Below are 15262 nucleotides of genomic sequence, written 5' to 3'. Positions count from 1 at the left end.
AGTGATATTCAGGTCTGAGAGCTCTACTTTCAAATATATATATATATTTGAAAGTAGAGCTCTCAGACCTGAATATCACTTGTGAATAAATATCAGCTCACAACTTGTAAAATATCTATATCTATATCTATATCTATATCTATATATAAAGGAAACCTAGAAACTTATGAATTTTAATAGAAAGTGCCATCAAGTCATAGCTGATTTATGACAGTGTAGTTTTCATGGCAAGGGATTATCAGATCTTTGTTGGAGGCCTCCCATCCAATTACTAACCAAGACTGACTTTGTTTAGCTTCTCAGATCTGACAAGAGCAGGCTTACCTGGGCTATCCAGGTCAGGGCAATGCATCTTGCTATAACTATTTTAATATGTCCAAGGTCGGACAAGCACTTACATACAATTTTCTGCTCCACAGAGGCAGTGAATATATACTATTTATAAAATATTTACTAAGGAAGAAATACGGGCCATCTCCTATTATGGTATGCATGGGAAGGCTTATCACACAGAGCACCATGAAGTGAATCTTGTATTTTCTTCTTCAGCTGTATATGTGGATGGACAATAATACTACCAGTTTACATTTTGATACTAATTCAAATGGCCCATTTTAATATTTAAATGACTGTGTATGCAATACTCCAGGATTTCACCTCAGTTCAGTACCTATGCCGGCCTGACAGGAAAAAGTTCAGCTGATGATGCCTTTCCCATCAATGCATTTTCCAGTTAGGAAAAGCAACATCTACTGAATGGCTGTCTGTCATTAGCTGTTAAACGCATAGGAGTCATGCATCCCTAACTTCAGTACCTTTTGATAATGTTCTCTTGGTCTGATTTTATAGGTTTTTTCATGGCTAGGGTTGCCAGATGGGATCTGGAATAATACTGGATCCCAGGGAAGGGAGGTAGACTCACTTAAATAAAAAAAGACTTGCATGCACTCAGTGCATGCGTGCTCCTGCTCAGTGTGGTGATGTCACTACGGGATGTGATGTCATTGTGATCAAGCACTTCCAGCCCCCCAGGCTGGCTGGCCACTTGGGCAGCACCGCAGAGCCACAGGAGGCCACCATGGCACACGGGCTGGCTGTTCATGCAGCCCATGCAGCCACAGGAGGCTGTCTGGGCTCCTGGCTGCTTGGGCAACCCTGTGCACGTGCAGCCACAGGAGTGCCTGGGCCGGCTAGCTACTCCAGGTAGCCCACTCAGCCACAGAAGGCTGCCTGGGTGGGCTGGCTAGCCACTTCCCCAGGCTGGTGGTGGTGCAGTGCAGCTGCAGGAGGCTGGGCAGCCGGGCTGGGCGATAGGGGAGGGGCTGGGCCTGTTGACCAGTATTTTGGAAACATTTTCCCCAGACAGTCCCCCCAAATACTGAACTGTCCAGGTGAAAACCAGACTCCTGACAACCCTATTCATGGCAGTTGCTTGAATGTAGGGTTGTCAGGTCCAGGTTGAGAAATTCCTGGAAATTTTTGGGGTGGAGCTTGGAGAGGGCAGGATTTGGGGAGGGGCCTCAGAATGATACGATGCCTCTAAAGCAACCATTTTCTCCACGGGAACTGATTTCTGTCACCTGGAGATCAGTTGTAATTCCGGGAGATCTCCAGCCACCACCTGGAGGCTGGCAACCCTAGCCTCAGTGGGGTATAATTCCATAGAGTTCACCCTCCAAAGCAGCCATTTTCTCCAGGGGAACTGATCTCTGTTGCCTGGAGATCAGTTGTAATTCCGGGAGATCTCCAGCTATCACCTGGAGACTGGCAACCCTACTTGTACATCTATTTGAGTCAGTATTTTCAGTAAAAATGGTCCGGTTATTCTTTCATTTATAAGTGAAGATCTCTATTTGCTATTTGATCCTGAAAGGCAAAAGATGCCCAGCTGACTCTGGCACACGCATCTGGCCAGTTTATTTGTTAAAATACTTCGATTCTTGGCTAGCAATTACATTTGTATATTTTTAAATGAATGGGCCACATGCAATGAACAGCAGTAGCCATGCTGTCACAGACACTTTCATGTCTAAAATTCCAAAACTATTTGTATATTCTTTCATTGTATTTGGGCTCTAAGTGGACAAAGAACAGTTGAGATTATTTCCCCAAAATAACACAGTCCTCCTCACGTTTCTTGCTGATACTGAATTGTCATCCACAGTCATGTCAGGTTCTCTGAAGAAAACAACTGTGCTTGAGAACTCAGTAATCTGAACACTTGAAGCAGAAAACATTTTTCAAAATGAAAGACACATCATTTCCCTGCCCTGGATAAATACAATTCCATTTTGTGAAGCAGTGGCTTGCTACTGCCTTGTGGTTGCAGCCATTATGAAGGCCTGTGGTTCCTTGTTGCTATGGTTTCTGAATAATGTTGCACAGAGTTGTTTTATTTAGGCCCCTGTGTGCAACTTATCTGTGGGGAAGTATAAAAAACATGATTTGTCTGAAAGAATACAAACAAGGCCCTTTCTGGAGAGATGTTGTTTATGAGGAATTTACCAGTAATATGGATGCTAGGTCACAAATTTGCTGAACACATTACACTCATATGCTGAGGATTTGCAAAACATACCCCCCACAACAAACACATAATGGTGTCCTCCTATGTGTTCCCTTCCTGAGAAATATCAAGCTTTCAAATAACTCATGTCTGCCATTCATGTACCTCCCTCAAATCATGTGACTCCATAATCCTGCCCTTGCTGTCTCACTATTGATGTCTAGAAGCCATTTTGTGCACTCACAAAGGACAATGGAAGACCTTTCTGCTCAGGAGGAAGGCTGCTCTTCCCTTTCCTCAGACTTCATATCTGGAACGAAGAATGACGACACCCCCCGCTTTGATCCAGCATCCCCAGATGAAGGCCAGATTGATCTGGTCATTCTCCACTTCAATGACGTCTACGAGGTGGAGTCTAGGAAAGAGGAACCAGCAGGGGGTGCTGCCAGGTACAAACAAATCTTCCTTCTTTCAAAATAGTTATGTTAGGATAGGAGGAGATATTTATGTTCTTCTAGCTTGGGTTGAGGAAAAACCCAGAAAGGTATTTCCTTGGAGACAAATAACAGCAACCAGGCAATTAAAAATTATCCCCTTCTTTCTCAGCCTTCTGGGAAGGGGTATGCTGTATTTTGTGAAATTCTAATTGTTTAGCAACCCTAATACCACCTTTCACTGTTTAACTCAACTAACCATTAATGGGCAGGTGAAAGAACAGATATCTGATAGTTCTAGGTAGGGTTGCCAGTTCTCCTTACCCTCCCAGGGGGAGAGGGCAGGACCCAGCATTCACCTTTTTAGACTCCTCACGTGGGCGGCGCGATTTTATTTCCCAGAAATGATGTCACCACATCCTTGGGGAGCGCGCCCACTGTACAGTGGCCTGGGAGGTTTTTTGCCTCCCAGGCCTATTCCCTGGGCGTTTTCTCTCCGCCAGCCAGGTGAATGGTGGGCGGGGGGGGGGGGTAGAGGTTGTGAGCAGTGAGTCCCCTGCCCCCTGTCCCCCTGGGGGACTGGCAGCTCTAGTTCCAGGCTTAATTTGAGCCAAGACTTACTTTGGACAAACTCATACAGCCTCCTCAAATGTAAGGCGGTTGAAAGGCAGTTGTTTATCACATGCCCTGCATGGCATGTGATAAACAACTTGTATGCAAGACAGCCCTCCTCCTTCCCCAGGCAAATCAAACAAAATTAGTTTATAAATCAAAACTTTAAAATAAGGGAACATTCTCATTGGTCTTATAACAGTTATTGAGGATAAAGTATGAACCTTGTGTATTAACACTGCTTTGACAAGAATTTTTGTCCACCCTTCATACAGGCAGCTCATTTTATCCCAGTCTTCTACTTTATCCTCACAACAACCCTGTGAAGTAGATTTCGCTGAGCAATAGTGACTGGCCCAAGTTCATAGTAAATCCTGTGGGCAAAGGATTTGAATAAAATTCAGTCCTAGCCCAACACTAACCAGCACACCACATTGTCTCTCAGTGATCACTGGTATCCACTAGATTGTTTGAATTAAACATCAACATTTTTAGAAACTAATTGTATAAGGGTAGCCATGTTAATTTTCAACACAAACAAAACTTTGCTTGTCTTTAAAGTTTCATAAAATGTTATCTTGTGAAATGTGTTTGTCTTTGAGTTATCATACATTGCTACTGGAGTGAAAAAATGTGCTTCATTTCTGGGTTGTAAGCCACAGGAGAGCCAGTGTGGTATCGTGGTTAGAAAGACTGTTGGACTAGCATCCGGGAGACCCAGGTTTGAATCCCTGTTCTGCCATGGAAGCTTGATGGGTGACCATAAGCCAGTCACTTACACTCAGGCTAACCTACCTCACAGGGCTGATTAGAGGATATAATGGTGGAGAGGAGAATGGGTCCCCATTGGCGAGAATGGTTGGGTACAGGGTTTTTTTTCAGGGGGAACGCGGGGGAACAGAGTTCCTGAACCTCTTGAAAATGGTCACATGGCTGGTGGCCCCGCCCCCTGATCTCCAGTCAGAGGGGAGTTGAGATTGCCAGCGGCACGGAGGGCAATCTAAACTCCCCTCTGTCTGGTGATCAGGGGTCGGGGCCACCAGCCATGTGACCATTTTCAAGAGGTTCCGGAACTCCATTCCACCACGTTCCGGCTGAAAAAAAGCCCTGGCCACGGGGCACTACTGAGAATGCAACAGCCCTTCCTACCATGGAGGTTCTGTGGTTCCTTTGTTCCCTCAGTTGTGTTCTGTGTATGGATTGGGACAGAAGGTGGTCAGGGTGATATGCTGGCATATGCATATATTGGTTAGCTGCTGCCATATGTTGTTGATATAGGAACATCATCGGCATGCAGGAGTATCTTGATGTCGCCTATGTTGCTATGGTCTCTGGTGTAGTCTACTCTCTACTCTTTAGAGTTAGAAATTTAGGGCATCTCTTCTCCCTGCTGAGTAAGCACAGGATAAATGACTGCCTCCACATGGAGGTTTTCTCTGTACCTTAGCTCCCAAACTCCTGCAAGGTATTTTGGAGCTATAGCATGTGATCCTCTAATCACTCATGTTGCTAGTTTTCCCCATCCTTGATAAATTATTTCTCATACCTGGTTTGGTAGCTCTTTCAAGAAAGAATGCAATGTCTGGACAAGAAGGTGCACATTTTTGAAAATTGCACCCACACTGGAACCATTTTCCTTCCATCAGCGCCTCATGGTCACCATTTTCCCCAGTGCACTACCAGAAGGCTTTTGGAGGGCTTTCTTTAAGTAATAAGTAATTGCTAGCATACTGTTCTGCAACAACATTATAACAATCTAGTGCCACACTAGCTGCTCCGAATTCCAATTTTTTTAAAAAAAGTCTCTAGTCCCTTTTGTTGCAGAAACAAAATGAGCTATAAAACGGAGAGGAGGAGAATGATGTAAGTTGCTTTGGGTCCCCTTTGGGAAGAAAAGCGAGGCACAAATGAAGTAAATAAATAATTTTTTTTTAAAGTGAAAGCTGGGATATGAAAGCATTCAGGGGGACTAATACATCATGGCAATAGATCATTATAACATCATAGCCCATAGCAATTAGGATTTTTTTTTAAAGCTCACCCAAAGTCACCTGATGGTCTGGTGGGGGACAGGAGGATGCAGAGGAAATGGTGGCTGGCAGAGGAAAGCGCACACAAAACTCCCATCTGGATGTTCCCTTGCCAGAGAACATGTTTTTGCATTTCCAGCAACAATGATAGGGAAGTGACTGAACGATCCTTGCTGTGTGTATGCAGCTAGAGTCTAAGTATGTACGCTCTGTGCTGGCACCAGCAATGTCCCATCGTCCAGGGCTTAGGATCAGATTGCCTGTGTGCTACCCAGAGAGTTTCAATAGTCCTCTGATTTTGTATATTTCTTTTTCTTTGCCCACTTGAGTCTATAGGCCACTGCTCATGTGGGTGATAGCTGTGTAACACAGATGGATATGTACTTCAGTCACAGTTGGTGCATTACTTAATTGAGTCCAATAATATTTACTAGCAAGCTGCTACATTCTTGTGTAATTTATTCATCCCAGCAGGACAGAATTTATTCTGATTCTGCCCACTGTCCTCGTAATTTTAATATGTATTCGGAAGTTTTAATCACAGTTATGCATGCTCTTAAGTCTTGCTAAAACTAATAGTACTCAAGTGTACATAACTGTGCACTGGATTTTGCCAGCGATGGATTTCTGCCCACAGCAGGAAGGTCACACTAAATATATTTAGTTTAATTAACCCATGGTGTCACATGATTTCTGAGTCGAGCCACTCACTCACTTCACTTACATTTTTCTTTCTAATTTGAATTGCATTGTACATGTCCTGACCTGGAAATGACTGCTCTAGGATTCCTGTGTTACCAGCAAATATTTAATACTCCTGACCTTGCCAGACAATGATTTCTTTTTCCATTAAAGGAGCAGCTGTTTTTCATTTATTGGGATTGGGAACCAGAAATCAAAGAAGCACTTCTATGGTAGAGAACAAAGTGTTTTTCTAGCACTTAACAACAATCAGTGAAATCCTAAGCAGAGTTACTCCAGTCTAAGCCTAATTAAACTTGAGTAACTCTGCTTAGGATTTCAATGAATATGTTGTCACTGGGTAAATGCAATTCTTTTCACATATTACTTGGAATACCAATGGATGGTCTAACTTGAGGGATCTTTTTTGAGAAGCTTCAGGGGCATCTATTTAGTGCACCTTTTGAAAAGTGTAGCTTATTTATTAGTTTGCTGGACCAAGGCTAGCACAAATATAGTTTAAAGGGCAGAAGGGAGGGCACCATTATTTTGAAAGACTCCAAAATGAGAACAGGAAAGACTGTTTAATACAGATACTATTAGATTAGGAACTTGTATTTTCCAGCTGAGATAATTAGACATGATGGGAAGTGAAATCTTGAACCTTTGCCATCTAAAATACATGCACTACCTCTTGCAATAATCTTGAATTTTGCACGTTTGTCTGTGCAGGCCACCAAATTTTATGACATGAACAGTGGTATTAAATTATAGTACTGGCAGACTTGGACATGGCCACTTTTCATTACTTCAGACTGAGGGTTGTCAGCTCCAGGTTGGGAAATTCCTGGATATTTGGGGTGGGGGTGAGGTAGAGCCTGGAAAGGGTGTGGTTTGAGGAGGGAAGGGACCTCAACAAGGTATAATGCCATTGAGTCCACCCTCCAAAGCAGCCATTTTCTCCTGGGGGAACTGATCTCTATGGCCTGGAGATCAATTGTAATTCTGTGAGGTCTCCAGCCGCCACCTAAAGGCTTAGCAACACTGTAGTAACGACACGAGACAGGATCTGGATGCAAAGTCTGCCCCTCCAAGATGGAGGGGAGAGTGTTATTGAGAAAGCTTTCAGGAACCCGGAAAAGAGCAATGCCCAAATATGTCTATAGCCATAGTTACACATTCTAAACCAGTCAGAGGCAGATGGGCAAGTATGCTGTGATCAGCCTTCTGTCTTATCTATTAGGCATAGCGAAAGGAACACAGTGGACCTTAAGACATGTAAGAATATTACTTAGAGTGTATGGGAATATTGTGCTCTGTGAAGGGTGAGAGAACAAGATAAAACATGTTATAACTACTCCCTGATTCCTGTTGTGGTGTGCCAACTGACCAGGAGATCAGGAATGTAAGGAGTTGCCAAGGCAAACTGGGTGGTGTGCCAACTCCAGCTAGCCTACACAGCACCATGGAGAATCACGAGAACAGTGAAGGTGGTTTCTTCACTCTGCTCCATCGGACCTATACTTTGTTTTGCTCCTATGAACTTTGTTATTGTATAAAATGGCTTATTGAAAAATGTACGAATATAGTTCATAGGTATTTCCATCAAGTATACTGTATGCACTTAGCACTTTATGTCTAGGTCTGCTGCCTAGATTGTGTGCCTCTGGGAGTGTGGATACTCTGCGCATTACTTACAAAATAATATAAAAAATCGATTTTGTAAATGCTTTATTAATTTATTTCAGTAGTATCTCACGATTTTTGTTATGGTTACCACCTAAAGGCTGGCAAACCCAGATTCCCAAAAAAGTTCCATAGCTTTTCTGGGTTTTCCCCCCTTTATTTGAAAGAGCATCTATACACTTCTGTAAAATTTGTTAAGTGGGTTGAGAACACATTGGGAGACAGGATAAAGGGTAGCAGTTACAAATTTTGTCTGTCAGCTGATGCATATAAAAAACATTTCCTCAACATATTCATAAAACCTGTTGATTTTTGTTGAACACAGGTGTGAAAGACGTCATGTGCTTATGTATAAATGTATGTGCAATAATAAATATCTGTGCCTAAGATCTGTTTAACTATAGCAAACTATGTCCATAATGATCATAAAGCTAAATTGTAACAGGAAAAAGGTACCTGCTGCATTAATTTCACTCTGGTTTATCAATTTAATAGCCAAAAAGCAAAGCTCTTTAAAATGTATTTGAATGGTCTATAGAAAGTAATCATCATCAAAATTGCAAAGATACTCTATAGAAAGCTGAACAACACAAAAAATTCAAAGTGGATAAGATCAATGTCTTAAATGTCATGTAGGATGATTAATTTTTGAGAAAAGATCCATTATTTCCTGGTTTATTGGAAAGGGCTTAAAATAGAGGGCTTATCTTTTTGCTCCTTGCTTTATTGGCAGCTAGGTGGAAAATAAAGAGGTGGACATTTTCTCAAGTATAATGTAATCTAAGGAACTGAACTATTATGCCTATCCTTTTCTTTGAGCCTTCTAGACTCCTTTGCTAAGAAACTCTGATAAAGTCTGTCTGTCTCCCAACACATTTTAAAAATTTCTGAATACCATTAATGTGACGTATGGGAATAGTAGTGGCATGGTATAGTCTGATCTTGTTAGAGCTTGGAAGTTAAGCAGGCTCAGTATTTGGATAGGAGACCCCCAAGAAAGACTCTGCAGAGGAACGTAATGGCAAACCACTTCTGCTTCTCACTTGCCTTGAAAGCCCCTCGTTGGGGTTACCATAAGTTGTGTGCAACTTGACAGCACATACATACATACATGTTTTTATTTTTATTTAATTAAATACTTCATTTATACCCAACCAGGGCTTTTTTCTGGGAAAAGAGGTGGTGGAATTCAGTGGGTTGCCCTCGGAGAAAATGGTCACATGGCTGGTGGCCCCGCCCCCTGATCTCCAGACAGAGGGGAGTTGAGATTGCCATATCACACCAGCCATATGACCATTTTCTCCAAGGGCAACCCACTGAGTTCCACCACCTCTTTCCCAGAAAAAAAACCCTGCCTGTGGCTACCATTCTGGAAGCTCGGCAGATACGGACCTGAATGCCGTCTTGCCCTTCTGACCGGTGGTTGTAAAGGGAAGGAAGCACGGACATTCCAACTATATCATCCAGACTCTGTCAGAGCTCATTTGGCAGCATAAACCACCACAACGTCTTCCAAGCAAGGTTTCTGGTACCAAAAGCAGCTTTTTACAAGGCATAGGATACACTGATGCACAGATACTAGACCAGCAACAAGAGAACACAGAAAAGATCATTCACAGAAGGAATTCCTGTTGCTCCCCCAATACATCCCAGGGAAAAGCACTCATGAGAAATGATCATGACAGGTTCCAATCCCAATGAAGGGGAAGGTGGGAACTGGGAAAAGTTTGCCTTCTGTCCAGCAGAAAAACAGAAGGAAGGACATGAAGGGAGAGAGATGGAGTCCTGTGGCATGCACTGTCATCTGAGGTATGGCTAGGGGTTATAATAGTGCATGGCAGAGCTATGATTGGAGACTTTGTTGGTATCCTAAACTGCAGCATGACAGGAGGAAGGTGGGGAACGCTTTGTTTTTCACTCCCATTGAGTTCAGTGGGAATACTTATACCCAGGGTTGGTTCCAGTTTTTGGGGAGCCCTGGGCAGAGATTACTCAAGGGCCCCACTATGCCTACTACTGGGCTCCCCTTCTTGCCCTTCCACCCACATGCCCACACCTGCCTGCACATCTTTCCTTTGCCCTCTCTCAAGCTCTCCCACCAGCTGCAGTCAAGGCTGCCTCCACTGCCTGTGCACCTTTTCCCTGCTGGTGCTGGGTGGTGGGTGCAGCTAGGAGTGCCATTGCCATGGACACCAGGAATGCTGATAGCTGGTGCATCACCCTCCAGCAATACTAGGCACGTACAGCTAGGACAGAGGTGACACAAGCAGGCAGCGGAAGGGTGAGAGTGCAGGCATCAGAGGAGGTGCATGAGGAGGGAGTCAGCAACAGTGGGCCTTGCCAGAAACCACTAGCTCTGGCAGCTGCTTCACCTTGCCATGTGCTGACGCCAACCCTGCTTATATTCATGTCAGCATTATTGCCACTGTGAAGTTATGCCTGAATTATGCCACTATAGGGTTTAGTTGCTATTTCAAGGAGTTTACAGACTTTTAGGTTATGGTGGTGTCTTAACTGGATAGAAATACATCCAGAATATAGGGATATGTTGAAGAGAAGGTGCAAGTGACAACAGCTGTGATCCAGATTTGTCTGTTGAATTGTGACAAAAGGTAGCTAATGTACTTCTAGTTTCAAGCATATCCCATTGTACAGTGTATTGTAATAGTCAATGCTTACAGTTAAATAAAATCTGCATAATCAGAAAAGTTAACAAAAATCAGTTTGTAAAAGGGACCTTTCTGCCACCAATTACTCAAGAACAAACTAGACTTAAGATAGTGCTTAGCTGCTTGACCAGGGAGAGAATGAATGATTGATCATCAACAAGCTATTTTCCTCTGGATTCTGGAATTATAGCTACCATTCATCCCATGAGTCTAATTCAGTTCTAGCAAGGTTTGCTCATTTAGCTGACCCAGTTGTCTGCTAAACGCTAGAGAATTGGATCCCCTGTGTGTTATCCACACTGAACTCCTAATCCCTAAAGTATGGATGATCTTTCCTGGTGGCTCCATATATACATGAAATATAAATGGACTTTATACAGTTCTGGGAATTGAGGCATCCTGATAAAGCAAGGCAAACCTTTTCATAAATATTGCATCAGCAGTGTACTTAGGAGCAATTTATAGTGATATTAGTTCTATGATCTCTGAAGCTGGGAGAGAACTGAGTCATAGAGTGCTGCAGGATTGCTCCTAAGCTGTACAGGAACATTTGCTTCCTCACTACTGCTTCCGTGCAATACTCAGATAGATAGTGTTATGAATATGGCCGTATTCCGAATATAGCCATAATCCTGCCATTAAAAAATACTGTAAAATAATGTCATCTTTTTAATCCAAAGTTGCAGAGAGTTTCAGCACCATCAGTCTTCTTCCATATGTCCCTGTGTACCAGCTACAGTTTTCAGACAGCGATCTGCTGGCATTCCCACCTTTTAGGGTAGCCTTTTGGTTAAGTGGTTCGGCTGTGAATCAGCACTCTACTGGTTCGAATCCCACTGCTGCCATGAGCTCAATAAATGGGTAAGCCACTTCTCTCAGCGCCAGCTCCCCAGCTGTAATGTGGGGATAATAATAACGCTAATTTGTTCACCACTCCGAGTGAGGCACTAATCTGTCTAGAAGAGCAGTATATAAGTGCAGTTTGTTGTTGTTGTTGACCAGAGCCCAGGCTTTTTCCATTGTGGCTCCTGCTCTGTGGAATGGGCTCCCTGGAGAAGTCCAAGGAACTCCCACCTCGGAGACCTTTAGGAGGTGCTGCAATGCCTGTTTGTTTGCCAGGGCTTTTGAAGGGTTTGAATGAGGGACATGAATGGTGGGAGGGAGGGGTTTGGGGCTCCAGTAGGTGGCTGGAGATCTTCCAGAATTACAAACAATCTCCTGGCAACAGAGATCAGTTCCCTTGGAATAAATGGCAGATTTGGAGGGTAGACTCTATGAAATCATATCCCAGTCCCACATTTCCCAGGCTCTGCCCCAAATCTCCAGGAATCTCCAAGGGAGCTGACAACCTTATTGGAGTTTGTCATTTTATTTTGATTTTAACTGCATGTTTTTCATCTATTACTGTAAGCCACTTTGAGCTATAAGGAAAAGTGTGGTAAAATGTTTTAATAAATAAATCAATAAATCAACAAGATCCCATGCTGAGTTTTGGATGAAGCATATCTGCAAGGGCTCTCGGCTCAGTCATGGCCCTGTGGCCAGGGTGCAAATTGGACTGAGATGCATTTAAGAATTGTGTCATGCTGTAAGTGTCTGGAGTTACAGAAATCTGATTTTCTGTTGTATTTTTTAAACCATCCAGTGATTATAAATTTATATTTTTGTCTCGTAGATTTGCTACAGCAATTAAAAAGTTCAGTTTCTTGAATCCCCTTATAATCTTTAGTGGAGATTGTTTAAATCCGTCAGCCTTAAGTGTTATAACGAAAGGAAAACATATGATTCCAATTTTAAACGCACTGGGAGTACACTTTGCAGTGTTTGGTAAGTACCACTTTTCATCCATGTTTTCCTCGCCTTCTCTTTGCTCAACAGCATAACCGAACATGTACTGCTTTGCTACAATGCAATTCCGCTAGAACTAGACAAAAGCCTCTAGTTCAGTGGTGTAAAAACTCTGGCATAAAAACATAACAATGGGCCAACGTTTAATGTTTTGTGTGATGCTGGAAGTGAATGCTTGAATTGCCAACATACCTTTAGAGGATTTGTGATGGTCCTGATGGAATTAGCAAGTGGTTTATTGGATTGCAACTTGCTGGTTTGATGTAGATCGCATTCTCTTTGTCAAACTGTCCCTGTGAAGTAGTCTAGATTAAGAGGCAATGGTAGTGTCAAAATCATCCAGTGAGACTCATGGGAGAGCAGGGATTTGAACCTGGATCTAAACAAGGTTTACTGGAGGAAAAACTGAAAACGTGCTTGGAAAGTTCATGTAAACAAGAATGGAAAAGAAAACAAGATACTCCTTTACAAGACATTCCTTTTTTAAAAAAAGAAAAGGAAAATCAAAGGACGTGGAGTCACCCTCGCCTTGGAATCCCAGCCAGGTCTCTGTAATACATGCCAGGTCTGCTTGCCTGCCCAGGATTAAATCCAGGATGGGATTTTTTTCCCCATTTACTGATGATCTAAGGCCAAGGTTTCTGTTGGCTGACAGGCGGACTTGAATGAGTGGCCAAACTGCAGCCAGGCTTTCTTCTCCTGGAACAGCCAGTCTGTACCCCATCACCATCTCTCTCTCTGCTCAGGACCAAGGGGATGGCAACCCCTTCCCTAGGGTACATATCCACTGGCTATCCTCTCACTAAGGACGCAGCTGAGAACTACCTGGCAAACCCAATATCCTGCAATATTCCTGCAACCATGGGGGTTGGCCCTTGCCGCTCTCCCCAAGTGACCCCCCCCCCCTTTGGCTTACCAGATCATCCAGGCAGGCAAGTAGATTCTGAGCTCCTCTCTTGGCTGTGGTGTTAAGGAGACTGAAGTGTTAAGCGGAACAGTTGGCAAATAGGACAAATTGATGGTTTCCAAACCAAAGCTAGCTCACAGATTTTTGTATGACATCACATCTGAATGGATAAACCATCGTTTGGGATGTTGTTTTACCTTGGAGATGCAAACAAACAAAGAGAGTATCATGGACCCAGTGATAAAGCAGACAAACAACACACAATATCTTACTGTCCGCAAGAAACAAACTCATTGCTTGGGGTAATCTATAACAGCAGATCTGAACACAGTGATCATATTAGGCAAGGCTGAACAGTCAAGGAGAGTTTCCAGGGATACAGGTGGGGAACAGGTGCAAGGAGTGTAAGCAGTGGGTTGAATGTATGTTTGAAACACAAACCAAGCTCGATATGTTTCAGTAATAATATAGAGATGCCATTTTAAACACATTTTCTTTTAGGAAACCATGAATTTGATTTTGGTTTGGACCTTTTGGAAGAGTACAGAAAACAAATACAGTTTCCTTGGTTCCTCAGCAACGTGCAGGATAAAGTTACTTCTGAACCACTGGGACATGGAATTATAAAAACCATCGTAACCTGGAATGGTGTGCAAATTGGTTTTATGGGATTAGTGGAAGAAGATTGGCTGGATACGTTAGCTACAATCAATAAATCGAATTTAAACTATGTTGACTATGTTAAGGTTGCCAATGAACTATCTGTGGAACTGAAAGCCAAGGGAGCAGAAGTTATAATTGCCATGACACACATGAAATGGGTAAATGACATAAGGCTGGCCCAGAGTACTGAAGGAATTGACCTAGTTCTAGGAGGGCATGACCATGATTATGGGATAAAACAGGTGAATGGAACGTGGATTGTGAAAAGTGGATCGGATTTTAGAAATTTCACAAGAATAAACATAAAGAAGGTCGGTGAAGCATTTCATTACACATTTCGAAAAATAGACGTTTTGCAGCATTTGGAGGAAGATACGCATATACAATCAATAATACAAGATTCTGCTCAAAACTTGCAGGTAATTTTTTTACTCATCGCTTTTTGAAATGGGAGGCTAATAAAATGGAGAGTAATCACTTACAATGAAAACTGAAATTAATGCCCACACAGAGGTTTGTATGGAGATCTGATGTTTCTTCCTGGCCATTTAAACTCTCTTCTTATTCATGGGAACATCTGGAGGAGATCCTCCAACCTTCTAGGACTGCAGTCCTAACTAGGCTACTCAGAATCCTGCTCGGGTTTAGTGGGGCTTATTCTCATGGAAATTGTTTTAGGATTGAACTGTAAATCTCATACAGGGGCTATGCAGAGGCAATGTCATGTAATTGTAACATTAAATGTAGTGGCACGTTGTATCTGCATTGTTGAGTGCTGAACTGAAAACATGGGAATCTTGCTTGGTAAAGTTCCCTAAATCTTCCCTATCTGACATTTCAGGAAAACAACTTCACATTTTACTCTTGCTTCTCGCCTCTGTTTTTTTTATTACATTTACTACCCTTAGAACCTTAACATAAGGAACATGCTCATCCTAGTAATCTTGTTTAACAGCATATACAAAAATCTGATATTTTATGGGTTACCCTTATAGAAAAACAGGGTAGTTCTAGCAGTAATACTGAAAAGGGCTTGTTATATCTAAACTATCACTGGCAACTTTTCTTTGTGCTATATAACAAGAAATGATTGGTGTTTCTGCTTGTCTAATTCCATTCAAAAATACCTGGATTTATATAGCTTTTATCAGCTTCTGTGCCTCTGCCAAGCAAGCTGCACAAAATGGTGCCATGTAACCAAAATTTAGAACACTGTTGTTCTCTTA

At 42.6% G+C, this 15262-nt stretch overlaps 1 protein-coding gene across 1 annotated transcript in view; it reads left to right on the top strand.

Moving 5' to 3' along the window:
• The first annotated feature begins 2758 nt into the window (after positions 1-2758).
• The window catches only part of LOC129334538 (trifunctional nucleotide phosphoesterase protein YfkN-like), a 31497-nt gene continuing 18993 nt past the window's right edge, over positions 2759-15262 (top strand). The window contains exons 1-3 of the mRNA XM_054986698.1: positions 2759-2955; positions 12294-12445; positions 13875-14455. Of these exons, the coding sequence (XP_054842673.1) occupies positions 2759-2955; positions 12294-12445; positions 13875-14455 (930 nt within the window). The remainder of the gene's footprint in view (positions 2956-12293; positions 12446-13874; positions 14456-15262) is intronic.

Source organism: Eublepharis macularius, chromosome 8 (genome assembly GCF_028583425.1).
Source record: "Eublepharis macularius isolate TG4126 chromosome 8, MPM_Emac_v1.0, whole genome shotgun sequence".
NCBI lineage: Eukaryota > Metazoa > Chordata > Lepidosauria > Squamata > Eublepharidae > Eublepharis > Eublepharis macularius.
Note: the sequence above shows the minus strand (reverse complement) of the source record. Positions and strands in the feature narration are given on the sequence as shown.